This window comes from Agelaius tricolor, unplaced genomic scaffold (assembly GCF_023055355.1).
Source record: "Agelaius tricolor isolate 1412-34295 unplaced genomic scaffold, bAgeTri1.0.p SCAF_68, whole genome shotgun sequence".
In the NCBI taxonomy this organism is placed as follows: Eukaryota; Metazoa; Chordata; class Aves; order Passeriformes; family Icteridae; genus Agelaius; species Agelaius tricolor.
The window spans coordinates 1048075-1075718 of NW_027269328.1; the positions used below are offsets into that span (position 1 = coordinate 1048075).

The following is a 27644-nucleotide window of genomic DNA, read 5'->3' on the forward strand; positions in this document are numbered from 1 at the left end:
TCCTGGTTAATTCCAGCTCCTTCCTCTTGCAGATCCTGCCTGGAGCTGTCTCTGGAGCCGTTTTTTCCCCCTCTCCAGCCAAATTGCAGTTTCATCTGGAATCGTCTCAGGCCGTGGAATTAGAGCTTCCAAAACCATTTCCCGTCTAATTATCCCCTTCCCGCCACTTTGCAGGAGCCTGTAATTATTCCAGGTTCATTTTTTCCCTGGAATACCCAGAGAAATGTGGGATGCTCCAGCTGCTCCAGCTCAGCAGCCTCCAGGTACTAAAAGTTGCTCCAGCCAAGTTTTTTCCCCCCTTTTTCTTTGGGAAACTCTTGCAGAAATTCCCAATAAACTGGAATTAGTTTTTTCTTTGGAAGGCGAGTGAAGTTTTTTCCCTCTTTTTCTTTGGGAAACTCTTGCAGAAATTCCCAATAAACAGGAATTATTTTTTCTTTGGAAGGTGAGTGGGCAATGACTGAAGTCAGCCCTGGGTATGGAAATATCCTGAAATTTATGGAAATTTAATTTGGGATGAGATTTTCAGTTTGGGTGTGCTCAGGCTCTCGCTCCGTGTTTGGATCGGTGTCGCTCCAAGTTTGGATCCGGAAATGAAAAATTCCACAAAAATCCCACACGGCCGGAGCTGAAGGGGTCACACCCGAGGGGGCTGCACCAAGAATTCCACCCTGGAATCCTGGAATGGTTTGCATGGGAAGGACCTGAAAGCTGAATCCCACTCCAACCCTGACCTTCTACAGTCCCGGATCGCTCCAAGCCCCATCCAACATTTTTTGGGGGCACTTCCAGGGGTGGGACAGCCACAGCTTCCCTGGGAATTGCACCCCAGACCCTCACAGCCAGGAATTCCATCCCAAAATCCCACGCTCCATGCGGGGAGGGCAGTCGGACAACAGGGAACCCTCCAGATCCGGAGTTAATTTTTTCCATTCTCCTGCTCCAGCAGGAGATAATTTTCCACGGATTATTTTCTGGATAATTTTCCACTGATGATAATTTTTCCAGATAATTTTCCACTGATGATTTTTCTGGATTATTTTTTCTGGATAATTTTCTGCAGATTATTTTCTGGAGAATTTTCCGGAGAATTTTCCATGGATTATTTTTCCAGATAATTTTCTGCAGATCGTTTTCCAGATAATTTTCCACTGATTATTTTTCCAGAAAAATTTCCACTGATTATTTTTCCAGAAAAATTTCCGTGGATGGTTTTTCCAGATAATTTTCCACAGATTATTTTCTGGATAATTTTCCACAGATTATTTTCCAGATAATTTTCCACATATTATTTTTCTGGATAATTTTCTGTGGGTGATTTTTTCCGGATAATTTTCCATGTATTATTTTTCCAGATAATTTTCTGCAGATTATTTTCCAGATAATTTTCCATGTATTATTTTTCCAGATAATTTCCCACAGACGATTTTCCAGAAAATTTTCTGCAGATGATTTTTCTCCAGATAATTTTCCCACGGATTATTTTCCGGAAAATTTTCTTCTGATTATTTTTCCCCGGATAACTTTCCACAGGTTATTTTCCCGGATAATTTTCCATGGACGAAACAAGGATTCCTCCGGAGACACAAAGGACTCGAGCCGGGCCAGGATCTGCACGGCTGGAGAGGAACAAAGGATGGGACCAAGCTCTGTTTCCATCCCGGAGGCTCCAGGGATGGATTTAACCCTTCGGAATCCGGATTTTGTGTCCCTCCCTGTCAGGTAGCGGAGCAGCTCCCGCCTCTTTTTTGTGGGATGGGTTTTCCATAGGGAAATTATCTCTTCTCCGGGTTTGGAATGTGGCCTTGGGCCTTTGGCCAGATCCCGTTGCTGCTCCAGAGGAAAACAGGGATGAGGAGGAGGTGGAACGCCCCCGGAGCAAAAGCTCCTGGGTTTTGTGCACATTCCTTAAGGATTGGGATCTCTGCCCGGTGTTATCCCTGTTTTCTGCACAAGGAAAACCTGCTCGGAAAGGCTCCAAAGTCCCCAAAGTCCCAAAAGTCCCAAAAGTTTGGGAATGGGAGCACAGGGATGATTGTCCATAACCTCTGGATCCCAGCTGCCTCTTGGATTCATCCCTGGTCGTGCCTCTGCTTTTTTCCCTGGATCTTCCCCTCTCCTGGGTGTGATTCCCATTCCCACATCCCTCAGAGTGTGGGAAAAGCCCTGCGGTGGCTTTCCCTGCTTGAATCCCCCCCAAAAAATTTGGGACCTCAAATTTTCCCCATCCAGACTCTCCCAGGGCATGGAATCGTGGGAAAGCATTCCAGGGGTTTTCTCCCACCCTGGAGGGGTCCTGAAGGTCTCCCAGGGGAACAGGAGACCATGGAGAACACCAGAATTCCAGCAGGATCCTGGCATTCCCAGCCAGCTCATCCCACCTCACACCAGGATTTTCCAGGATGGGATCGGATGGATTATTCCGTGCCATGGGAATCTCCATGGGTTTTATTCAGGATGTGGAGGCCCCGCAATTTTTCATCCTTCCCTCTTGTGGGGCTTTCCCAGTGGGAATTTCCACCTGGGAATGACCCACGGGCAGGATATGGCAGCTCCTGGATGCTTTGGATGTGTCCTGGAGAGATTCCCAGCCGGGGAATTCCCAATCCAGGAGCTGGGCACAGGATTTTTGGGATGCCATGCCCTGTCTGGGGGGTTAGGAGGCTTCTCCCTCATCCCTTTTCCTTGGATACTCAGCACCCTGGGAATGCTCCCGGGGACCCTCCGGAGCTGGGATGAACCCACCAGGATCCAGAGGCGCCTGGATGAGGCCAAACAGGGATCACATTCCCGGGAATTGTCAGCTGGTGACAGCCACAGGCACAGGGAACAAAGGGAGCCGCCGGGACGTGACTCCCCGGTCATTCCGGAGGCTCTGGATCAGGCCCTGGATCAGGTATCCCGCCTTTTTCCAGGCCTCTGATCAATGGCCTTCATCAGCTGCTGGTGAATTATTCATGCAGCGCCCGGATCAGCTTTCCCAAGCCTCTCCCTCCTCCTCCTCCTCCTCCTCCTCCTCCAGCGGCTTTGGAGTTCCAGCTCTGCCTCTGTTTTATGGGAATTCCTATCCCAGACATTCCCTGCCTTCCTGGAGGGCTGTTCCCAATCCTCTCTCTCTCCTCCCTCTTCCTCCTCATTTCTGGACGGGGAGGATGGGCTGGAATTACGGACCACGGGGATTCCCAGAGGGGTATTCCCAAAATTCTCCCTCCTCCTCCCCTCTCCTCCAACTGATTCAGAGGACGGGCCGGAGCTCCAGCACTGCCCTTTTTTAATGGAATTTCTTTTTCCCACTTATTCCTTGTACTCCTGGAGGGTTGTTCCCAAAAATATCATGACCTCATCCTGGACTTAATCCTGGATGAGGAAAACGGGCTGGGATTCCGACACTCCCTCGGTTTTGTGGGATTTCCTGCTCCAGATACACCCAGCATTCCTGAAGGGATATTCCCAACTCTCTCCTTCCTCTCCACTCTCCTCCTGCTCCAGCTTATCCCTGGAGAAGGGGGATTTGCTGGACTTCCAGCACTGCCTCATTTTAATGGGAATTCCTATTTCCCTTTATATTCCCAGCCTTCCTGGAGGGACATTCCCAGCACCAGCTCCTCCCTTCTCCTCCCAGCCAGGAATCCCTTCCCAGGATCCCACCATCCCAAGCTCCCCTTTCCCACTGGAAGCCATTCCCTGGCTCCTGCCCCTCCAGCCCTTGCCCCAATCCCAGCTCTCCTGGAGCCCCTTTGGGATGGGGAAGCGGCTCCAAGGATTCCCTGGATCCTCCCCTGATCCAGGTGTCCGCATGGATCCGTGTGGGAAGGGCCCTTAAACCCCATCCTATTCCAAGCCCAATCCTTCCCACTACCCCAGGTGGCTCCAAGCCTCATCCAATCTTTCCTTGGACACTTCCAGGGATGGGGCAGCCCCAATTTCCCTGGACGGATTCCACCCAACACCTGCAGCATTTGGAAAATCTGGGAAAACACATTCCGGCATCGACTTCCCACCTGGACAATCCACCCCAAAAAAAATTCCAATTTCCTTCAAAACATGGAAATTTTACGGAAACAAACAGCACGACTTGGGGAAAAACTCAGTGCCGAGCACCGCGGAATTCCTGGGGTGGATTCCTCGCCCCCTGAGCCGCTCACATGGCCCCGAAAATTCCCAGGAAATTCCCGGGGATTCCCTCCCGCCTCCAAAGGGAGGCGGAGCTGCCTCTTCCCGCGGGATGAGATCCGTGTGGGCGGCGGGAAGGAGGCACTCACCTGTTGGTGAAGACTTTGCTGTAGTTGAACACCTGGATCTCCAGGATCTCATTCCCGTCGATGTTGGTCGCCACCGGCCAGCGGAAAGTCTGGGAAGAGGAGGAGAGGGATGAGCCAGGAATGCTTTGGGAAAACGGGAGGAAAGAGCCAAAACCATCTTGGGAAAAGGAAAAGATGGATGAGCCAGGAATGTTTTGGGAAAATGGGAGGAAAGAGCCAAAAACATTTTGGGAAAAGGGAAAGATGGATGAGCCGGGAATGCTTTGGGAAAATGGGAGGAAAGAGCCAAAAACGTCTTGGGAAAAGGGAAAGATGGAATGAGCCAGGAATGTTTTGGGAAAAGGAGGAGATGGATGAGCCAGGATTGGTTGTGAAAAGAAGAGGGAAGAGCCAGGAGTGTTTTTGGAAAATGAGGAGATGGATGAGCCAGGATAATTTTGGGAAAAGGAGGAGAGGGATTGGTTGGAATTGGTTGGGAAAAGGGGAGGGAAGAGCCAGGAGGATTTTTTGGGAAAGGAAGAGATGGATGACCAACGATCAGCTGGGAAAAGGAGCAGAGGGATGAGCCAGGATCTGTTGGGAAAAGAAGAGGGAAGAGCCAGGAGAGTTTTGGGAAAAGGAGGAGAGGAACCAGGAGCGTTCAGGAAAAGAAGGACAGGGATGATCCAGGATTTTTTTGGGGGGAAAGGAGGAGAGGGATGAGCCAGGAGCGTTCCAGGGATCGGCAGTGGAAGGGATGGAGAAAGGCCGCTTTTCCCAGGACAAAGGCATCAGCGCTGCTTCACAGGGATGTCACCAAGGGTGTGCCCAGGGCCAACTATTCCATGGATTCACACATGGAAAATATGGATCCAGGCATTGGATGAGGATGGGAATATGGAGCCAGGCTGGGAGAGCAGCTGGGAATGTGCAGCTGGATCAGGGGAGGATCCAGGGAATCCTTGGAGCCGCTTCCCCATCCCCAAGGGGCTCCAGGAGAGCTGGGATTGGGGCAAGGGCTGGAGGGAGCCAGGGAATGGCTTCCAGTGGGAAAGGGGAGCTTGGGATGCTGGGATCCTGGGAAGGGATTCCTGGCTGGGCTGGGATTCCCAGAGAATCCCTGGGAGTGTCCCAGGAAAGGCTGGAGCACCCTGGGATAGCGGGAGGTGTCAAGGTTGGAATGGGACGATCCTTAAATTCCCTCCCGTCCCAAACCATTCCATGATTCCATGAAATACGATCCCTTTCCTTTGTTTCTTTGTTTTGGTTTGGTTTGGGTTTTTTTGGGTTTTGCTTCCCAAGGCAAATCCCTCTGTCAGCCCAACCCCCTTTGGATTCCCGGTTTTCCAAGCCCCCCAGGACCTCCCAAACCCCCCCGCCCTTCCCAAGCCACTCCTGGGTCGGGAATGTGCCAGAGGCAGCGGATCCGGGATCCAGGATCCCTCCCAGGAGCAGCAGAGCGGGATCGAAAACCACGGGAAGAGAATTTGCCCATCCAGCAAATCCCCGGGAAGGAACCGGTGCCGCCTCAGCACTTCCCGAGCTATTTATTCCCGGGTTTTAATTGGTCTGCAGAGCCAAGGAAGCAAAGGGAAAATTACTGGAATATAAAGGGAAATGGCACCATTGGATCCGGCAGCAGGATTTATCCCGGGCTTTCTATGTGGGGATGGAATTCAGTCCTTCCCCTGCTTTTCCCTTGTTTTTTTCCCAAATGTTTTGACGCTCCAGGGATTGGATCCGGTGATCAAATCACCCAGAGAAATCCCAAGGTTATGGAATCAACGCGTTGGAAAAATCCTTGGAGATCGCCAAACCCAAGAATTCCCAGTGCTGCAGGGGCCGCCCTTGGTCCGACTTCCACATCCACGTGGATTGAAATCCCTCCGGGAATTCCACCTCTGGACAGCCAGAAATTCCAGGAAGGAATTCTGCAGGAATGTCCCTCTGGCCTGAGGAATTGTCCTATTCCCACTTTTCAGGGCTCTGCACCAGGAGCCTTCCTTTTCCCGGAGAGAGGAGGAAAAAAATGGGAATTTTCCCAGCCAGGTTCCCTTGTCCCTGTCCAACCTCCATCCAAAAGGTGCTGGATGTGCTTTGGGATCCACCAAATCCCAGGAAATCCACTCCAAACCCAAGGAAAGGCAGAGGAAGTGGCAGCAATTGTGGGGGATGACATCCAGGGATTCACTAAATTCTGGGATGGCGTTTGCCAAAGGAAAAGGGGGAAAAACAACCCTGGAAAAGTCGTGGCTGGAGCCACAGTTTGATCCCAGGGGTTTTCCAAGTGCTGGGAAAAAAAAAAAAAAAAGGGAAACTGGGAAGGTCCTGGGACAGAATTCCCAGAGAAGCCGTGGCTGCCCCTGGATTTCTGGAAGTGCCCAAGGCCAGGCTGGACAGGGCTTGGAATGCCCTGGGATCAGGAAAGGTTTCCCTGTCCCCGGAATGGGATGAGTTTTCAGGTCTCTTCCCGCCCAAAATTCCATGGTTTGTGCTCCCCGGAATTGGCAGGAGCAGCTCCTGCCTCAGGGCCCGCTCGAAATTTATCCCAGGAAACTTCAGCTCCCAGGAATTCGGGCTCCTTCATTCCCAGAGATTCCCTTCCCCTCCCAGGCTGTGGGGGGATCTCCGGGAGAAGCCTCTCCAAGATGAAATCCTTTGGGATCTCAGCACGGAACGCAAACATTCCCGATTAACTGGGGAGCTGCGCGCGGCCTCCGGAATATTCCGGGATCCGGAGCGGCAGGGGGTTCGCGGAACTCTTTAAGGAGTGAAGGAGAAAATAATTGGAAAAGAAACGGAGCGGAACCGAACAAGCGGAAACCGCTGGGGTTTGAAATCCAAATCCTGCCTGGGGGCGGATCCTGATGCACGGGAAAAGGGGCAGGAAAAGAGGGAATTAACATGGAAAAGAGGGGGCAGGAAAAGAGGGAATGAACACAGAAAAGAGGGGGCAGGAAAAGAGGGAATTAACATGGAAAAGAGGGGGCTGGAAAAGAGGGAATTAACACAGAAAAGAGGGGGCAGGAAACGAGGGAATTAAAACGGAAAGGAGGGGGCAGGAAAAGAGGGAATTAACATGGAAAAGAGGGGGCAGGAAAAGAAGGAATTACCACGCAAAAGAGGGGGCTGGAAAAGAGGGAATTAACATGGAAAAGAGGGGGCAGGAAATGTGGGAATTAACATGGAAAAGAGGGGGCAGGAAAAGAGGGAATTAACATGGAAAAGAGGGGGCAGGAAAAGAGGGAATTAAAACGGAAAGGAGGGGGCAGGAAAAGAGGGAATTAACATGGAAAAGAGGGGGCAGGAAAAGAGGGAATTAACACGGAAAAGAGGGGGCAGGAAAAGAGGGAATTAACATGGAAAAGAGGGGCAGGAAAAGAGGTGGCAGGAAAAGAGGGAATTAACATGGAAAAGAGGGGGCAGGAAAAGCGGGAATTACCAGGAAAAGAGGGGGCAGGAAAAGCGGGAATTAACACAGATTTCCTCAGCTCTGAGATCACAGAATCCAGGGATCACCCAGGAGGTTGGGAAAACCCTCCGGGATCATTGAATCCAAGATGCGGGAATAGGAGAATTCCTGGAGAGCCACATCCAGGAGAATTCCTTGGAAACCTCCAGGGATGGGGACTCCAAACCTCCCTTCCAAGGCCTGGCCACCCTTTCCATGAGGAATTATTCCCAAAATCCCACCTCAGATTCCAGGGCACGGCCTGAGGCCGTTTCCCCATGTCCCTGTTCCCAGGAAGCAAAGCCCGATCCCCCCTCTCCTGCTCCAGGATTCGGGATCTGCCATGGATAACCCGCGTGGTTTGAACTCCAGTTATCCCCAGGAATTCCCTGTGCCCACGGGAGGGCGGAGATTCCCTGGATGTTCCCTGGGCAGGAAGGATTTGATCCGGGAATGGCCCCGTGGCCTCGCAGAGCCCGCGGCTGCTCCAGGAGGGATTCGCTTCCCGGAAAGTTCTGGAATTCCAGGCTGGGCACAGCTCCTGACCCCCAAACACGATCCCAACCATTCCCAGAGTTTTCCAACAGCACGCAGTGAATGGGGGGGGAAAATAATCCCACGGGGCTGGTGGGAGATGGAGTTGGATGGGGGGGGAAAAATTCCCAAAAAATTTGGGATATTCCAGCCCTGGAAGTGTTCATTGAATGGTTTGGGTGGGAAGGGAAATTAAATCCCATCCCATTCCATGGGCAGGGAAATTCCCCTATCCCTGTTTGCTCCAAGACTTTTCCTTGGACGCTTCCAGGGGCAGCCGCAGATCCCCTGGGAATTCCGTGCCTGAAGGAAAAGGAAGGAATTTCAGGGGGGGGGAAAAAAATCCCAACTTTTTCCTCCTGAGAAAAAGGAAAACGGAGCCAAAATCCCAGCGGGATTTTCCCAGCTTGGGTGAAAAATTTTTTCCTGAATTTCAGTGCAGAAAACATGGAAATTTTTATGTTTTTAATTTATCCCCCCACCCTGGAAAATTCCATAGGGATTTTCCCACCTGTGTCCAGCCAGGAATCCCATCTGGCCCCTGCCAGGAGAAACCTTGGAGCAGACACTGAAGATGCCAAGGAAAATTTGGGAACAGGGATTTCACCCGGGCAGGGAATCCTGGGTATTCACCTGGACAGGGAATCCTGGGAAAACAAGTGGGATTTTTGGGATAAAAAACAATGGAAAAACTTCTCCTACCTCGTCAAACTTGGCCTCATCCTCGCAGTTTTCCAGCACTCGGGTGTAGAAGGAAAGTCCTGGAAAGGAAAAAAAGAGGGAAAAGAGGTGGATAAAGGGCTGGGAGACCCCGGGAGACCCTGGAATTTTGGGATCTGGGAACGGCCGGATGGAAATGCCCCGCCGGAATTCCACCCCCTTGATCCTGCGGCGCCTCCCTGCTCCAACCCTTCCCAATCCGGGAGCATCCCGACTTTTCCTGACGGCGGAATTGTTGTTGTCCGCCGGTTCTCCGGGGGGTATCCATGAGGGATATCCCTCATTTCCCGGCCCCATTCCCGATGGGAAGCCTCCCCTGGCGGCTCTTTGGGATCCATTAACTCCCGGCTCCCTAATTAGCCCCGGGCACAGACGCAATTAAGCCGGGATGGAGCGGGAATTCCCGTGGGGATGCGACCCTGGAGCAGAGCTCAGATCCTGCGGGAGCTTCCCAAAAAATGGGCCGGGTGGTGAAAATTCCCCGTTTTCCTGCCTTTTCCCCAAAGCCAGGCTAAAAACCCGGAATTATCCGAAAATCCTGGAGTCATCCCTGGTTTTTTCCATGTGCGGGTGGATCCGGGAGCCCTTTGGAGCCACCAGGATTCGATCCCATTCCCAAATAAATCCCTGATGGGAAAACTGGGAGAATCCTAAAGGCAAAGCTGAAAGCTCTGGATCCTCACAGGATCCCTTGGGAATGTGGGAGAGCCAAATCCAAAGCTGTGCATGGAGAGGAATCCCTGACATTCCAGGATTTTGGGAGCAGATTTCGGCTATTAGAATCCATCCATCCCAAGCAAGGCTGAACCACCGGAATTCCTGGAAAATCCTGGAGTCATCCCTGTTTTGTTTTTTTCCCACATGTTAAACAAGGAGCGGGAGAAACGGAACCACGGCAGATCCAGGAGCCCTTTGGAGCCACCGGGATTTGATCCCATTCCCAAATCCCTGACGGAAAACCGGGACAATCCTGAAGGCAAAGCTGAACCCCCGCTCTGGATCCTCACAGAATCCCTTGGGAATCCTGTGGGATTCCCCTGGGAATGTGGGAGGCAAATCCAAACCTGTGGATGGAGGGGGATCCCTGATATTCCAGGATTTCGGGAGCGGATTTTGGCCACTGAATCCAAATTTTTCCCTCCGCTTCCAGAGCGGGATCCACCGCCCGCCCCTCCCCGGCTGCTCCCGCGGATCCGGAATTCTGTCCGTGCCTCAGTTTCCCCAGTTTGGAAAATCTCGGGATTCCCAGGAGCGGAGGAGGAGCAGCCTCGCTTCCCACGCCAGCCTCGGGAACGCTTTATCCCGGATTTCTCTCCCTTCTCTCCCACCCGGGAGCTCCAGCGGATCCCTCGGGATGGGGAAGGGAATTCCCATCCAGGGAAACCAGAGGAACGAGGAATATCCACCCGGGAGCCGGGATCCCGAGCTCCTCATTCCATCCTCAGGGCTCCAAAGCTTTTCCAGAGGGGCTGGAAAAGCTTTTCCCCAATGGATTTTGGGACTGAGCTCCGACCGGGCACATCCCAGGCCTGGAATTCCAGGTCAGTGAGCCTGGAATCCACCCCCATCCCAACCCAGGGCCCAGACGAGGGAAGGAACCATGGAAAAATGGAATTATTTTGGTTGGAAAACCCCTCTTGGACTGAGTCCGGCATTCCCTGATCCATGTCCCCAAGGGGCCACATCCACGGGGATTCCGATCCCTCCGGGAATGGGGATCCCACGGCCCTGGGCTGCCCCTTCCTTCCAGGCAGGAATAATTCCCAAGGAATGATGATTCCCGTGGGGCTCGGGGCAGCGTGGGTTCAATCCAAGGCCCAAAATTCCAGCAGGGATTTAAGGAATCTCTCGGAGAGGACCAGGACACTTCCCAGGAAGCATTCCCGAATTTTCATGGAGCGAGGGGGCAGCAGAGCATTCCCGGGAAAACCGAGCAGGGGGAGGAGCTCTCAGGGGGCGGGGAGGATTGGGATGAGCCTCAGGATCCCTTTCATCCCAAATCATTCCACGATTCCAAGAGCACGGAAAACTCCTGGGGTTTTTTTTGTTCTGGCACCCATGGCACGCCGGGAAGATCCCGAAGGATTTTTCCCATCCCCTCATCCCTAGCCAGCTCCTGCATCCCATAGAATATTCCAGCCCGGATTCCATCCCAGATTCCAGAGCTCTCCCACATCCCAAAACGTTCCGGCTGCGTGTCCAGGAGGTTCCCAGGGATCATCCCTGGAATTCCCAGCCGGCACGGAGCTGCTCCCTCTGTTTCCCGTGGCATGCAGGGAATTTGGGAAAGACGCCGGGAGCCTCTGGAGCGGGATTTTTTTATCCCTGCGGATCCGAGGTTGGCTGCGGCTTTTGGGAATGAGGGAATGAGCCCAAATCCCTCTCCAGGCACACCCAAGGGATGGATCCACCCGGATCCACTTCCCCGATCCAGCCACACCTGGAATCGCTTCCCGAGCTGCTTCCAGCCCCTTTGGGCACCTGGATTTCCCTGGCCAGGGCCTGGAAGAGACTGGGAAAGGGAATTCCCGCCTGGAAGCATCAGGCATTGGCTGCATCCCGGCGTGACCCTAAAATCCCCTTTTCCATGGGAATTCCGGGATGGAAAAGAGCAGGAAAAACCCTCAGGACCCTGATCCAAGCATCCTGGAAATTTCTTCCTTGGAATCTGGAATTCCTTCCCAGAATGTGTTGGGTGGGAAGGGACCTTCAATCCCATCCTGTTCCAATCCCACAATCCCAGGGTGCTCCAACCTTTCCTGGGACACTCCCAGGGATCAGGGATTCTCTGGGAATTCCAGCCCAGCCCAGCCAGGAATTCTTTCCCAAGATCCCACCATCCCAAGCTCCCCTTTCCCTGTGGGAAGCCATTCCCTGTTTTCCAGTCCGGACCCAAAGCATTTTGGGACAGATCCCAAAATTCCCAAAGTCCCACTGGGAATTTGGGCCGGATTCAGGACTGGGAATGCTCAGAACTGGAAATTTGGGATCTCCCAGGGCTCCACTCCTGGATTTCCCGGGAATTCCGCCTCTTCCCAGGGATTTTCTTGGAGCTGGAAGCGCGACAGGGAGCTGAGGGTTAATTATCCCTGGTTAATGATCCCGAGCTCGTCAGGAGCAGGGAAAGCTGATCCAGGCTGGCAATGGAATTCCTGGAATTCCCCTGCAGAGCTGGGATCCGCTGTTCCCGCCTTTTTTTTCTCTCACTGATGGAATTCCTGGAATTCCTGGAATTCCCCTGGGATCGCTGTTCCCGCCCCCACCCCGCTCTCCTCCCATGGATTCCCGGCCTCTGGAACAGCTGGGATCCCATCCCGAGCCTTTCCCGAGCCTTGGAAAAGCTCCGGCAGCTCCCGGAACTTCCACAGCCCCGCGGGAATTTTTCCTCCTATCCCAAGGAAATCTTTGGAGCTGCTGCGGATCCCGGTGGGAATTCCACCTTGGGAATTCACCCCCCGCCCCTTTTCCCTGGATAAACCTGAGGGGAGGGGTTTATCCCAAAAGGAGCAGGTCTGGGGTCGCGCATGGGGAAACTGAGGCAGGGATGGACGCTGGGATCCCAAATTCCACCCCCAAATCCTGACCCCAAATCCCAAATCCTGTCCCTCAAATTCCCAATTCCCGTCCCTCAAATTCCACCCCCAAATCCTGTCCCTCAAATTCCCAATTCCCAAATCCTGTCCCTCAAATTCCACCCCAAAATCCTGACCCCAATTCCCAAATCCTGTTCCTCAAATTCCACCCCCAAATCCTGCCCCCAATTCCCAAATCCTGTCCCTCAAATCCTCAAATCCTGTCCCTCAAATTCCCAATTCCCAAATCTCGTCCCTCAAATTCCATCCCCAGATCCTGACCCCAATTCCCAATTCCCAAATCCTGTCCTCAAATTCCACCCCAAAATCCTGTCCCTCAAATTCCCAATTCCCAAATCCTGACCCCAATTCCCAATTCCCAAATCCTGACCCCAATTCCTGCACCCCCACAATCCTGCTCCTCCAAACCTTGACCCCAAATCCCGTCCCTCAAACCTTGCTCCCCCAAAATCCCGACCCTCCAAATCCCACCCCAAACCCTCAATTTCCACTCCTCAAATCCCATCTCCCCAAAATCCTGTCCCCAAATCCTGATCCTCCAAATCCTTTCCCTCAAATCCGTCTCCCCAATTCCAGCCCCCAAAATCCCGTCCCCCAATTCCTGCACCTCAAATCCCTCTCCCCAAATCCTGCTCCACCAATCCTGTCCCTCAAACCCTGTCCTCAAATCCCACCCCCAAATCCTGATCCTCCAAATCCTTTCCCTCAAATCCTCCTCCCCAATTCCTGCCCCTCAAATCCTGCACCTCCCCAAAATCCTGACGCCCAAATCCTGCTCCACAATCCTCATCCCAAAATCCTGTCCCCAAAATCCCGCTTCCAAATTCCCATCCCCCAAAATGCTGTCCCCAAATCCCATTCCCCAAATCCTGATCCTCCAAATCCTGCCCCTCAAATCCCATCTCCCCAAAATCCTTTCCCCCAAATCCTTTCCCTCAAATCCTCCTCCCCAAATCCTCCTTCCACAACCCAGTCCCCCAATTCCTGCCCTTCAAATCCCATCTCCCCAAAATCCTGTCCCTCAAACTCTGATCCTCCAAATCCTTTCCCTCAAATCCTTCTTCCCCAATTCCTGTTCCCCAATTCCTGCCCCTCAATTCCCGCTTCCCAAATCCTGCTCCACCAATCCTGTCCCTCAAACCCTGTCCTCAAATCCCACCTCCCAAATCCTGATCCTCCAAATCCTTTCCCTCAAATCCTCCTCCCCAAATCCTGCACCCCAAATCCTGCACCTCCCCAAAATCCTGACCCCCAAATCCTGCTCCACAATCCTCATCCCAAAATCCCGCCCCCCAAAATCCCGCTTCCAAATTCCCATCCCCAAAATCCTGTCCCCAAATCCCACCCCCCAAATCCTGATCCTCCAAATCCTTTCCCTCAAATCCTTCTCCCCAAATCCTGATCCTCCAAATCCTTTCCCTCAAATCCTTCTCCCCAAATCCTTCTCCCCAAATCCTATCTCCCCAAAATCCTTTCCCCCAAATCCTGCACCTCAAATCCTCCTCCCCAAATCCTCCTTCCACAATCCAGTCCCCCAATTCCTGCCCCACAAATCCCATCTCCCCAAAATCCTCAAACCCCGATCCTCCAAATCCTTTCCCTCAAATCCGTCTCCCCAATTCCAGCCCCCAAAATCCCGTCCCCCAATTCCTGCCCCTCAAATCCCGCTCCCCAAATCCTTCTTCTCCAATCCACTCCCCCAATTCCTGTCCCCCCAATTCCTGTCCCCAAATCCTGCTCCACCAATCCTGTCCCTCAAATCCTGTCCCCAAATCCCGCTCCCTGAAATCCTGCCCCACAAATCCTGCACCTCCAAACTTCACCCTCTAAATCCTGTCCCCAATTCCTGTCCCCAATTCCCGTCCCCCGATTCCCACTCCCCAAAATCCCGTTCCTCCAAACCCTGCCCTCAAAATCCTGATCCCAAATCCCTCTCCCCCAGTTCTTGTCCCTCAACTCCCGCTTCCCAAATCCTGCCCCACCAATCCTGTCCCTCAAACCCTGTCCCCAAAATCCTCTCCCCCAGATCCCGATCCCCCAATTCCTGCTGCCTCAATCCCTCTCCCCCAAATCCCTCATCCCCAATTCCTGCCTCCCAGTCCCTCTCCCTCAATTCCCAAATCCTGATCCCCCAAACTGCTCTCTCCCAAATCCTGACCCCAATTCCCTCTCCCCAATTCCCTCTCCCCCAATTCCTGCCTCCCAGTCCCTTTCCCTTAAATCCCGACCTCCCAATCCCTCTCCCCCAAATCCTGATCCCAAATCCCGCTCCCCAATCCCGATCCCCCAAATCCCGATCCCCAAATCCCGATCCCCAATTCCCGATCCCCCAATTCCTCTCCCCCAGATCCCTCATCATCCCCATTTCCCGCTCCCCAAATCTCCCTCCCCCAAATCCTGATCCCAATTCCCGCTCCCCAATTTCCGCTCCCCAATTCCCGATCCCCAATGCCCGACCCCCCAATCCCTCTCCCCCAAATCCTGATCCCCCAATTCCTGCTCCCCAATTCCCGCTCCCCAAATCCTGATCCCAATTCCTGCTCCCCAGTTCCCGACTCCCCAATTCCCTCTCCCTCAATTCCCTCTCCCCTAAATCCTGATCCCAATTCCCGCTCCCCCAATCCTGATCCCAATTCCCGCTCCCCCAATTCCCGCTCCCCAATTCCCTCTCCCCCAATTCCCTCTCCCCCAAATCCCGCTCCCCCAGTTCCCGCTCCCCCAGTTCCCGGTACCCCGGAACGCCGCCTTGGCGATGCGGTCGCCTTTGCCGCGGAGGCCGGAGACGGAGCGGAGCTGCAGCACCAGAGCCATGGCGGGACCGCGCGGGGCTCGGGATGGAGCCGCGGCCCCCGCGCCGGGCTCGGGGAGGATCCAGGCGCTCGGGGCGGTCCCGGGGCGGGCTCGGAGCAGAGCCCGGGGCGGTTCGGGGCGGTCCCGGTGCGGTGCCGGTGCTCGGTGCGGAGCTCGGTCTGGCTCCGAGCTGGTCCCGATGCGGTCCCGGAGCGGAGCCCGAGGTGGTCCCGGTGCCCGGTGCGGTCCCGGGGCAGCCTCGGTGCGGAGCCCGGTGCGGACCGAGGGACTCGGTGTGGTCCGGTGCAGTGTCCGTGACCTGGTGCGGTCCCGGTGCTGAGCCCGGGGCGGTCCCGGTGCGGAGCCCGACGCGCTCCCGGTGCTCGACGCGGTCCCGGTGCTCGGTGAGGTCCCGGTGCCCGATGCGGAGCCCGGAGCCTGACGCGGTGCCGGTGCCGCGCTCCGGAGCTCGGCTCGGGGCGGGCTCGGTGCGGAGCTTCCCCCGCTCCCGGCGCTGAATTATTCAGCAGCGGGGCCGCCCCTCCCTCCTTCCTCCCTCCCTCCCCTTTCTTCTCCTCCCCCTTTCCTTTCCTTTCCTTTCCTTTCCTTTCCTTTCCTTTCCTTTCCTTTCCTTTCCTTTCCTTTCCTTTCCTTTCCTTTCCTTTCCTTTCCTTTCCTTTCCTTTCCTTTCCTTTCCTTTCCTTTCCTTTCCTTTCCTTTCCTTTCCTTTCCTTTCCTTTCCTTTCCTTCCCTTCCCTTCCCTTCCCTTCCCTTCCCTTCCCTTCCCTTCCCTTCCCTTTTTCCTCCATTTTCCACCTTTTTTCCCCCCTTTTCCCCCTTTTTCCTTTTCCCCTTTTCCCTTTTTCCTCCCTTTCCCCTTTTTGCCTTTTCCTCCTTTTCCCCTTTTCCCTTCCCAGCTGCAGGAAGTTGGGAAAGGGGAAACTGAGGCACAGCTCCATGGGATCCACAGCCCCCGCCCTTCCCAAAAAAAAATCCCGGGAGAAGCCGAAGCCGGACCCAGCCCCGGTTCGGGGAGAGGAGTGAGAGGGAAGGAAACCTCCGGGAATCCTGGAATTCTTGGGGCAGGAAAAGCCCTCGGAGCCTGGACCTGATCCAGGTCCTCCCCCCCCGAATCCACAGGGATTGGAAATCTCCCCGGGAACGGGGATTTAAACCCATTCCGGGCAGGAATTGTTCCCGAAATCCCAGGGATCTCCCCCGGCACAGCCGGAGGCCGTTCCCTCATCCCATCCCTCATTCCCTGGGAGCAGATCCCGACCCCGCCCGGCTCCAGCCTGCCCGGATTCCCGCCGGGAATTCCCGAGGGAATTCACAGTCCCGGGGTGGGGCGGGGCTGAATTCCCCCCCCAAAAAAAATCCCAAATCCCAGGGATTCACAGTTGAGAATTTCCAGGTGTGTCCCGGGGTTCCCAAAAAATCCCAGACCTCATGGATTCAGAGATGGAATGCTCAGGTGTGTCCTGGGGTGGGGCAGAATTCCCAAAAAACCACAAATCCCTTGGATTCACAGCTGGGAATGCCCAGGTGTGTCCTGGGTGGGGAGAGATTCCCCAAAAATTCCCAGATCCCGTGGATTCACAGGTGGGAATGTGGGATGGGGCAGAATTCCCAAAAAACCACAAATCCCGTGGATTCACTGCTGGGAATGCCCTGGGATTCCCAAAAAAAAATCCCAAATCCCAGGGATTCACAGGTGGGAATGCAGGATGGGGTAGAATTCCCAAAAAATCCCAAATCCCAAATGGATTCACGGGTGGGAATGTCCCTCCCTTGGACGGGGCGGGATTCCCATAAAAGCTCATGAATATGCAATAATCTCTAATTACCATAAATTATAATTTCCCAGGGAGTTTCCAAGGAAAGCCAGAGCAGCGTTAGAATTCCCGAGGGATTTGCTTCTTTCCCAGTAAAACCTGCCAGGCACAAGAGCAGATTCCCAGATTCCCAGGATTCCCAGATTTCCAGGATTCCCAGATTCCCAGGATTCCCGGATTCCAGGATTCCCAGGATTCCCAAATTCCCAAATTCCCAGGATTCCCAGGATTCCCTTTCCCTCTCCCTGAGCCTTTGATGGATTTTCCAGCCCAATCCCAGGGAACGGGGCCAGATTTATCCTGCCCCATTTGGGATTTGGATTTGGGAATTTTGGGAATCCCGCACATCCCGGGACACACCTGGGTATTCCCACCTGGGAATCCATGGGATTTGGGATTTTTTGGGAATTCTCTCCCCATCCCACATTCCCAGCTGTGAATCCATGGGATCTGGGCTTTTTTGGGGGGAATTCTGTCCCATCCCATATTCCACCTGTGAATCCATGGGAATTGGGATTTTTTGGGAATTCTGGGACACACCTGGGCATTCCCACCTGTAAATCCATGGGGTTTGGAAATTTTGGTGGGGAATTCTGCCCCATCCCACATTCTCACCTGTGAATCCATAGGATTTGGGATTTTTTGGGAATCCCTGAGCATCCCCACCTCTAAATCCATGGGATCTGGGACTGTTTGGGAATCCCACCCCATCCCGCATTCCCAGCTGTGAATCCATGGGATTTGGGATTTTTTGGGAATTTCTCCCCACCCCACATTCCCACCTGTGCATCCATGGGATTTGTGCCTTTTTTTGGGAATCCCCACCCAGGGATTTTCCCCTCCCCAGCCCCATTCCCGTTCCTTTCCCCTCCCTCTCTCCCACATTCCCATTTCCATAAAATCCGAATTTTTCCCTCTTGGCTTCGCTGGCTCCCAAATTCCAGCGATTTTTTTTGGGATCATTTTAAGGACCAGGACGAGTCCCCCAAAAATGAAGTCAAATGCCCCCAAAAAAAGCCCCAAAATCAGGGTAATTCACCCCAAAACCGCCCCCAGTTTGGGGTCCAGCCAAAGCCCCCCGGATATTCTGGGAAACACCGGGGAAAAATGAGGAAAAAAGGGAAAATTGAGGGAAAGGGGGGAAAAATGGGTGGGGGGAAAGCAGGAAAATTGGGAAGAGAGAGGGAGAAGGGGAGAAGAGGGAGAAGAGAAGGGAAAGGTGGGGGAAAAAAGGCCAAAAAATGGGAGAAAAAATGGAAAATGAAAATTTAAAAAAAAAATTGGGGAAAAGCGGGAGGGAGGAGAAAAACGAAGGAAAACCCAGGATGGATCCGGGAATTCTTTGGGATCTTTAATGGGAAGGGCAGAACCTCAGGGCCCTCCCTGGACCGGGATCTGATCCCGCAGTTCCTTTCCGGATGTTCCCACCTGGATCGGGCGATCCCGAATCCCCCTTTGGGTCTGGAGCCGCTCCCAGCTCAAACCCGAGATTCCAAGGGGAGGAATTTTCCGGCTTTTCCATGGATTTATTTTTCCCCCCCCTGCCGGGATCGCTCCGCCGCTCCTCCCGATCCGGCCCTTTAGAGGGCAGCAAGAGCTCGGGAATTGCATCCCTGGGAGCTCCCGGGGGAGGAATTCCTGCCCTAAATCCCAATGGCACCGGGCGGGTCCATTCCCGGTGTCCCGGCATTCCAGGATTCCCTGTCCGGGTGGGATTGGAGATCCCGGGAAAAGGGAAAAGCTGGAATGTCGGGATGGAGCGGGGATGGTGGGGGAAATCACGGAAAGGAAGTGTTTTAAACGGAAAAGTTTGGGATTTTTGGGAAGGAACGGAATTTTCTCTGGGAATTCCAGCCAGAGGATTCCATTCCCTTCCCAAGGAATGGAAGGAATGGAATCCTCTGGCTGGAATTCCCAGAGAATCCCTGCGGGTGTCCATGGAAAACTTGGAGCACCCTGGGCTGGTGGAAGCGTCGGGGTTGGAATGGGGTGGGATTGAAGGTCCCTTCCCACCCAACCCATTCCAGAATTCCACGAAATTTCCAAATCCCAGCTTTTGGCCCTCCAGGATGGAAATGTCCTCAGGGAGGATCCACATTCCCGGTGTCCCGGCATTCCAGGATTCCCTGTCCAGGTGGGATTGGAGATCCTGGGAAAAGGGCAAAGCTGGAATGCTGGGATGGAGCGGGGATGGTGAGGGAGAAATCATGGGAAGGAAGTGTTTTAAACGGAAAAGTTTGGGATTTTGGGAAGGAATTCCTGGCTGGGCTGGAATTCCCAGAGGATCCCTGGGGGTGTCCATGGAAAAATTGGAGCAGCCTGGGATGGTGGGAGGTGTCCCCAGGGCTGGGAATGGGGGTGGAAGACCCTGGAATCCTCTCCCCACAGAAACCACCCCAGAATCCAAAGATCCCCCCGGGATCACCCCGGAAGGAACCGGGAAGTTCCCCCCATCCCTGTTCCCGGGATCCTCCCGTTCCTGGGAAAGCAGCGCCAGCTGGGAGAGTCCCGTTGTCCGTAAAATCATGGAATTGCGGAGCCTGGAAAAGCCCTCGGAGCCCTCGGATCCAACCCTTCCCAGCCCTGATCCCCGCTCCCCCAAATCCAAGGGATCCCAATCCCTCCAGGAACGGGAGCTCCACCCTGCCCGGGCCGAGGGGAAGGGCTGGAAAACGTTTCCAGGCGGGAATTGTTCCCAAAAATCCAACCAGACCTCCCCCAGTGCAACAGCCGGGGTCCAGATTCCACCCGGAAATCCCTGGGAATGCCGGGGCAGCGCCTGCCCTGGAGGCTTTCCATAAAAAAATTCCAGCTCGGAGCCAGGATGGACCTCAGGGGGAGAGGAGAGAGAGATTCCCGAGGGAAAACATCACCGGGAAAAACCTTGGGAAGGGAAATTCCTCCCGGAAATTCCTCATGGAACGGCGTCCATGGGTGGGAAGGAGGAAACCCAACCCCATTCCAAGGGCTGGGATCCTTCCCCGATCCCAGGGCGATCCAGCCCACGGCGCCTCCCAGGGATTTTGGGATTTTCCTCCCAGGTCAGATCCGGCTTCTCCCAGCCGGGATCCGGAGGTTTGGGATCGGCTTTGGGGCTCCGGGGGTCTTTTCCCACCCCTCATTCCCAAATAAAGGGCTCGGATCCACCGCTGCTCCCACCCGGATTTCCTCACCTCCCAGGGCTTTTCCCGCCTCGGCAGTTCCAGAACATTCCATGGGATGGGTTTGAGCTGCGGTGACGCCCGAAAGTCATTCCTGGCTCCGGAGCACTTCTTGTTCCCTTTTAATCATTTTAAATCCCTTTTTTTTCCCCCTCCCTTTTCCCGCTTTCCCAGTGGAATCCAGAGGAGCCAGGCTGGAATCCAGCCCGGACCCACCACAGAACAAATCCACGGATGGAAACCGAGGAGGAGGAGGAAAAGCAACAAAATTCCGCCCGAATCTCCCGAAATCCAGGAAAATATTCCCAGATTCCGCCTTTCCTGGAGAAAAGACAACTCCAGGCCCTTTCCTTCCCTCCATCCCGGATTCCCATTCCCTGCTCCCGCAGAGCCAGGGCCGAGGGCCTTGGGATCATCCCAGGCATTCCCCTCTGGCGCTCCGTGCCTCAGTTTCCCCGCGGGTTCTCCCGCTGGCCGGGAATCGGGAGGGGAGCTGGGATGGAAACCGCCTGGAGCTGGGACACGGATCCGCCTCCTTCCCTCCGGGCGGGAATTCCAGGGAAAACTCCGCCCTTTTCCAAGGAAAACTCCGCCCTTTTCCAACCTTGGGGGGATGCTCCGGGGGATGTTCCAGCCCCGGCTTCCCTCGGGAATGTTCCAGCCCCGATTTCTCCTGTCCCGGTTCCATTTCCCGGGAATATTCCAGCCCCGATTCCCCCTCTCTCCATTTCCCGGGAATATTCCAGCCCCGATTCCCCCTCTTTCCATTTCCCGGGAATATTCCAGCCCCGATTCCCCCTCTTTCCATTTCCCGGGAATATTCCAGCCCCGATTCCCCATTTCCATTCCCCGGGAATATTCCAGCCCCGATCCCGCCTGTCCATGACCGGATTTCCCGGAGGTTGCCCCTATCCCGGTTCCCCCTGTCCCGTTTTCCCGGGAGATGCTCCAGTCCCGTTTTCCCTTATCCCGTTTTCCCCGGGAGATTTTCCCGCCCCGTTTTTCCCGGGAGATGCTCCCAATCCGGTTCCCCCTATCCCGGTCCCACCGGAAGACTCTCTTGTCCCGGTCCCTCCTGCCCGGGTATTCCCGGGAGTTTCTCCTGTCCCGGTCCCCCTGTCCCCGTTCCCCTATCCCGGTTTCCCCTGTCCCGGTTCCCCTGTCCCGGTTTCCCCTATCCCGGTCCCACCGGGGGTTGTTCCAGCCCCGTTTTTCCCGGAGCCCGCTCCGTTCCCGGTTCCCCTGTCCCGTTCTCCCTATCCCGGTCCCACCGCGAGTTTCTCCTGTCCCGGTTCCCCTGTCCCGGTTCCCCCTATCCCGGTCCCACCGGGGGTTGTTCCAGCCCCGTTTTTCCCGGAGCCCGCTCCGTTCCCGGTTCCCCTGTCCCGTTCTCCCTATCCCGGTCCCACCGCGAGTTTCTCCTGTCCCGGTTCCCCTGTCCCGGTTCCCCCTATCCCGGTCCCACCGGGACTCGTCCCAGCCCCGTTTTTCCCGGAGCCCGCTCCGTTCCCGGTTCCCCCCTATCCCTGCCCCTCTCCCGGCCCGGGGCGGGCTCGCAGCGGCGGGGGCGGCCCCGGTGGGCGGGAGGGGGCGCGGGCAGCCCGGCCCCGCTCCGGTTCCGCCTACAAAGGGCTCCGGCCGGGCGGGCCCCGCTCACAGCCCCGGGACCCCGCGCCCATGGGCGGCTGCCGGGCCCCGCCGCGGCCCGGGGCGGCTCCTCGCCGTGCCCGGCCCCCGGTTCCGGCCAACGCCGGCGGGGCGCAGCCCGGGGACTGAGGGGAATCCCGGGAAGAGGCCACGGGAAGCTCGGGAAATCCCGAAGGGTGAGCGGGGAACGGGGGGGACGCGGAGCGCCGGGAGCGGAGCGGGATGGGCGGAGAGGGAGAGGCTCCGGTTCTCCCGGGATGCTCCTGTCCCAAATTCCTGTCCCGGTTCTCCCGGGATGCTCCTGTCCCGAATTCCTGTCCCGGTTCTCCCGGGATGCTCCAGTCCCGAATTCCTGTCCCGGTTCTCCCGGGATGCTCCAGTCCCGAATTCCTGTCCCGGTTCTCCCGGGGATGCTCCAGTCCCGAATTCCTGTCCCGGTTCTCCCGGGGGATATTCCAGTCCCGAATTCCTGTCCCGGTTCTCCCGGGGGATATTCCAGTCCCAAATTCCTGTCCCGGTTCTCCCGGGTTGCTCCTGTCCCGGTTCTCCCGGGATGCTCCAGTCCCAAATTCCTCTGTCCCGGTTCTCCCGGGGGATGCTCCAGTCCCGGTTCTCCCGGGATGCTCCAGTCCCGAATTCCTGTCCTGGTTCTCCCGGGATGCTCCAGTCCCGAATTCCTGTCCTGGTTCTCCCGGGATGCTCCAGTCCCGAATTCCTGTCCTGGTTCCCCCTCTCCCAGTGGCCCCGGCTCCTGTCCCGGTTCCTATCCCGGTTCTCCCCGTCCCCGTTTCCCCGGGGGAAGTTCCTGCCCCAAATCCCTGAGGGGGATTTTTGTGCCAGCACTCCCAGGGATTGCTCCTGTCTCAGTTCACCCTATCCCAGTTCCTATCCCAGATCCCCTATCCCAGTTCCTATCCCAGATCCTCTATCCCGGTTCCTATCCCAGATCCCCTATCCCGGTTCCTATCCCAGTTCCTATCCTGGTTCCTATCCCAGATCCCCTGTCCCGGTTCCTATCCTGGTTCCTATCCCAGATCCCCTATCCCGGTTCCTATCACAGTTCCTATCCTGGTTCCTATCCCAGATCCCCTATCCCAGTTCCTGTCCTGGATCCCATCCTGGTTCTCCCTATCCTGGTTCCTATCCCCATTCCTGTCCCAGTTCCTACCCCACTTCCTGTCCCGGTTCTCCCAATCCCAGTTCCTATCCCAGATCCCCTGTCCCGGTTCCTGTCCCAGTTCTCCCTATCCTGGTTCCTATCCCTATTCTTATCCCAGTTCCCCCAGTCTCATTTCCTATCCCAGATCCCCTATCCCGGTTCCTGTCCCAGATCCCCTGTCCCGCTGTCCCGGGTCAATCTCCACCCAGAGTTTCTCCCTGTCCCGCTCCCCCTGGGATGTTCCTGCCCCCATTCCCCATCCCCATTCCTGCGGGGGATTTCAGAGACCCCTCTGGAATTCCCGGATGATTTTCCCCCTTGGAAGTGGGACCGGAGCTGGGAGTGCTGCTGGTGTAACTGGGGTGGGGCTGACAAAACTCCAGCGGCACCAAATTCCCAGGGAAAACAAAATCCATGGATCTGTGCCTGCCCCAAATCCTGTCCAGCCTTTCCTGGGACACTGCCAGGGATCCAGGGATTCTCTGGGAATCCCAGCCCAGCCAGGAATCCCTTCCCAGGATCCCACCATCCCAAGCTCCCCTTTCCCACTGGAAGCCATTCCCTGGCTCCGGCCCCTCCAGCCCTTGCCCCAATCCCAGCTCTCCTGGAGCCCCTTTGGGATGGGGAAGCGGCTCCAAGGATTCCCTGGATCCTCCCCTGATCCAGCTGCACATTCCCAGCTGCTCTCCCAGCCCCGGAGCAGCTCCGTGCTCTCCTCTCCACTCCGTGTCCCGCTGATTTCGGGAACCCCATTCCAGGTGGGCTCTCACCTGCCCCATCCTGATGCCAGGATTGGGATTGGGATTCGGGATTGGGATTCGGGATTGGGGTTGGGATGCGCCGAGGCCCAGCCCCGTGGGACATTCCCGTTTTTCTGCAGCAGGATGGAGAACAAGGCCGTGGATCTCCACACCCTCTCCGAGCGGGAGAACGGATCCGTCCTGGAGGAGCCCTTCGAGGGTCGGAGCCTTTCCAAGCTGAACCTCTGCGAGCACGGTGAGGGCGGATCCGCCCCCGACCCACTCGGGATCCACTCGGGATCTGCCCCCAGATCCACCCCTGGATCCACTTCCGGATCCATCCCTGGGTCCACCTCCAGATCCACCTCTGGATCCACTTGGGATCCGCCTTGGGATCTGCCTTGGCATCCACCTCCAGATCTACTTCCAGATCCACCTCCGGATCCACCTCTGGATCCACCCCAGGATCTACCTCCAGATCCACCCCTGGTTCTGCCTTGGAATCCATCCCTGGATCCACTTCAGGATCCACCTCTGGATCTGCTTTGGGATCCACCCCAGGATCCATCCCTGGATCCACCTCTGGATCTGCCTCCAGATCCTCCCCCCCCCCCACCAGATCTACCCCAGGATCCACCTCCGGATCCACCTCTGGATCCACCCCATATCCACCCAAGGATCCACCCTTGGATCCACCTTGGGATCCACCTTTGGATCCACCTCCAGATCCCCCATGGATCCACCTCAGGATCCATCCCTGGATCCACGTCTGGATCTGCCTCCAGATCCCCCCTGGATCTCCCCTCAGGATCCATCCCTGGATCCATGGCAGGGGTGGGAGCACTCAGATCTCCCGGGAAGGAGCTCCGGACGTGGCTCCTCTCGTGCAGGGATGATCTCCGCGCTCAGCTCCGCGTTCCAGCTGGGATTCCCGGCCCTGGGAATGGTGGATTCCGTGGTGGGAGCAGCACCGGGAGGTGTCTTGGCCCTGGCCCGGGTTTTCCAGGGATTCTGTGGCTCCCTGGATCCCTGGCAGTGTCCAGGGAAAGGTTGGACAGGGCTTGGATCACCCTGGGATGGTGGGAGGTGTCCCTGGGATGGGATTTGAGGTCCCTTCCCACCCAAACCATTCCAGGATTCTGGGATCCAGGACACTCAGGATCCATCCCAAGGGATTTTTATGGAATTTGGGGATGGAAAAGGGAAGGGAGACCCTTCCTGGAGTCCTGAGATTCCCAGTGAAGCCCCTGGATCCCGAAATTCCTTCTCAAGGAGGAATCGGGATGGGGCTGGATGCAACGCCAGGCTGGGAGAGCAGCTGGGAATGTGCAGCTGGATCAGGGGAGGATCCAGGGAATCCTTGGAGCCGCTTCCCCATCCCAAAGGGGCTCCAGGAGAGCTGGGATTGGGGCAAGGGCTGGAGGGGCAGGAGCCAGGGAATGGCTTCCAGTGGGAAAGGGGAGCTTGGGATGCTGGGATCCTGGGAAGGGATTCCTGGCTGGAAGGGTGGGGAGGGGCTGGCTGAGCTGGGAACATCCAGCTCCGGATAAATTCCCCCTGGGAATGCTGCAAGGGGCTCATGGAGGTGATTCCAAGGGGACTCGTGGGGAGAGGGACAGCTCTGGATCCGGAGGGAGAATTCCCCATCCAGGAGATCCCTGAGTGTTGATCCCATTCCCAAAATCCCTGCTCCTGCCTCCTCCCAGCTTCCCGATCCGGCTGTTCCCATCCCTTCCCACTGGGAAACAGCTGGAAAAGCCGTGAGGGAAGAGCAGGAGCCCCCCGGGACCGATCCCGGAATTCCCAGCAAATCCCTGGGAAAGGCTGGAGGCGCCTCCCAGGCTTTGGGGTGGTTTCGATGGAATCCCGCCTGGAATTCTCGGGGCCCATCCCAAGGCGGGGCTGACCCTCCAGGGAGCCCCATTCCCACGGGAGCGGGATTTCTGGAGCGGGATTTCTGGGAAGGGGCAGGAGCGAGGTCACCCCTGAGGGTGGCACCGCCCGGATCCCGCCGAGGATCCATCGGGAGCGCGACCCAAACCTTCTGCTGGCCCGGGAACGCCGTTCCCGCACCTTTTCCAGGCTTTCAGGGACCCCAGATCCCCGAATCCCGGTTGTTTTCCTCCTCCCGCTCCCTGGAGCCTGGGCAGGGGCAGGAAATGTTCGCTTTTCCTTGGATCCCGGCCCTCTGCACGGGCAAACGCTTCCAAGGGCCGGGAATGGGAGTGGGTGGATCGGGGCGCGCCGCCAGCTCCTCCCGGGGTGTCCCGGGAGCCGCTGGAAGTGCGAAAAGTCAGGAAAACATCGGCGCCCTCCCCATCCCGCGGCTCCATCCCGGGAATCGTGGGCGGGGAGCGGGGGGACGGTATCCAGCTGGAGCATCCCGGATCCCACCTGAGCCGCATTCCCGCGGGATCGGCCCCCGGGTCCAGCCCGGAGCTCAGCGCCGGGCTCCCAAAGCCGGGATGGGTTTCGGGATCCACCCACCGTAACCCCTTCCCGGCTGGAGCCTTTTCCAGCCATCCCGGGATGGACACGCGGGGACAGGGACAGGGATGGCGTGGGAGAGCGTCCCTGGAATTCTGGGATTCCCCCACCATCCAGGGGTTCCATCGCCGGAATTCCAGGGAGCAGTGAGGCATTGCCCGGCAGGGATGGGCCAGGCTGGAGCTGGGAATTGCCGTGGGAATGGGATCCCAAATCCCAGTGGGAATGGGCCAGGCTGGAGCTGGGAATTGCCGTGGGATGGGATCCCAAATCCCAGCGGGAATGCTCGAGGCTGGAGCTGGGAATTGCCGTGGGAATGGGATCCCAAATCCCAGTGGGAATGGGCCAGGCTGGAAGTGGGAACTGCTCCTGGACAGGGAATGAGATCCCAAATCCCAGCAGGGATGGGCCAGGCTGGAGCTGGGAATTGCCATGGCATGGGATCCCAAATCCCAGCAGGGAATGCTCGAGGCTGGAGCTGGGAATTGCTGTGGGATGGGATCCCAAATCCCAGTGGGAATGGCCCAGGCTGGAGCTGGGAATTGCCATGGGATGGGATCCCAAATCCCAGTGGGAATCCTCAAGGCTGGAGCTGGGAATTGCCGTGGGATGGGATCCCAAATCCCAGCAGGGATGGGCCAGGCTGGATCCGGCCATGGATCAGCGCTGTCTCCATCCGGGAGGTTTGGATTTGGGATTCCCGTCTCCTGTGGGATGAGGGGCTCTGGATCGGAGCCTTGGAGCTCTGAGGGGCACAAAACACCCGGATGGAGGCTCCAGGTGGGAATCCTGGGCTTTTCCTCCATCTTCCGTGGGTGCCTCCTCGGGGAAACTCAGATCTGGGCAAGGATGGATCCAGGTGGTGCTGCCGGAGCTGGAATGGGAGCGCTGGGAAAATCCGTTCCCAGAAATCCGGTGTTCCTGCCGGGATCCAACAGGGAATGCTTTGGGTGGGAGGAGACCTTCAGACTCATCCCATTCCATGGGCAGGGACACTTCCCACGATCCCAGGGTGCTCCAAGCCCACCCAACCTTTCCTTGGATACCCCCAGGGATTCTCTGGGAATCCCAGCCCAGCCAGGAATCCCTTCCCAGGATCCCACCATCCCAAGCTCCCCTTTCCCACTGGAAGCCATTCCCTGGCTCCTGCCCCTCCAGCCCTTGCCCCAATCCCAGCTCTCCTGGAGCCCCTTTGGGATGGGGAAGCGGCTCCAAGGATTCCCTGGATCCTCCCCCGATCCAGCTGCACATTCCCAGCTGCTCTCCCAGCCTGGCATTGGATCCAG

The 27644-nt window shown here is 56.4% G+C and overlaps 2 protein-coding genes across 6 annotated transcripts in view; one reads left to right on the plus strand and one right to left on the minus strand.

Moving 5' to 3' along the window:
* Positions 1 to 15826, minus strand: part of OTOF (otoferlin) — a 117597-nt gene extending 101771 nt beyond the window's left edge. For 3 of the 5 annotated variants that reach the window (XR_011676851.1, XM_071417159.1, XM_071417158.1), the window contains exons 1-3: positions 15272 to 15819; positions 8929 to 8987; positions 4263 to 4351 (exon numbers count right to left, since the gene is read on the minus strand). Coding sequence is in view for 4 of the 5 variants with exons in the window: in XM_071417159.1 (XP_071273260.1) it covers positions 4263 to 4351; positions 8929 to 8987; positions 15272 to 15350 (227 nt within the window). In the remaining variant the exon portion in view is untranslated. Of the gene's footprint in view, positions 1 to 4262; positions 4352 to 8928; positions 8988 to 15271 lie in introns of all 5 variants that reach the window. The other 2 variants (XM_071417161.1, XM_071417160.1) reach the window with 2 other exon arrangements.
* Positions 15827 to 21984: 6158 nt separating this feature from the next.
* The window catches only part of SCARA5 (scavenger receptor class A member 5), a 32825-nt gene continuing 27165 nt past the window's right edge, over positions 21985 to 27644 (plus strand). The window contains exons 1-2 of the mRNA XM_071417256.1: positions 21985 to 22148; positions 24012 to 24127. Coding sequence (XP_071273357.1) covers positions 24016 to 24127 — 112 coding nt within the window. The 5' untranslated portion in view covers positions 21985 to 22148; positions 24012 to 24015. The remainder of the gene's footprint in view (positions 22149 to 24011; positions 24128 to 27644) is intronic.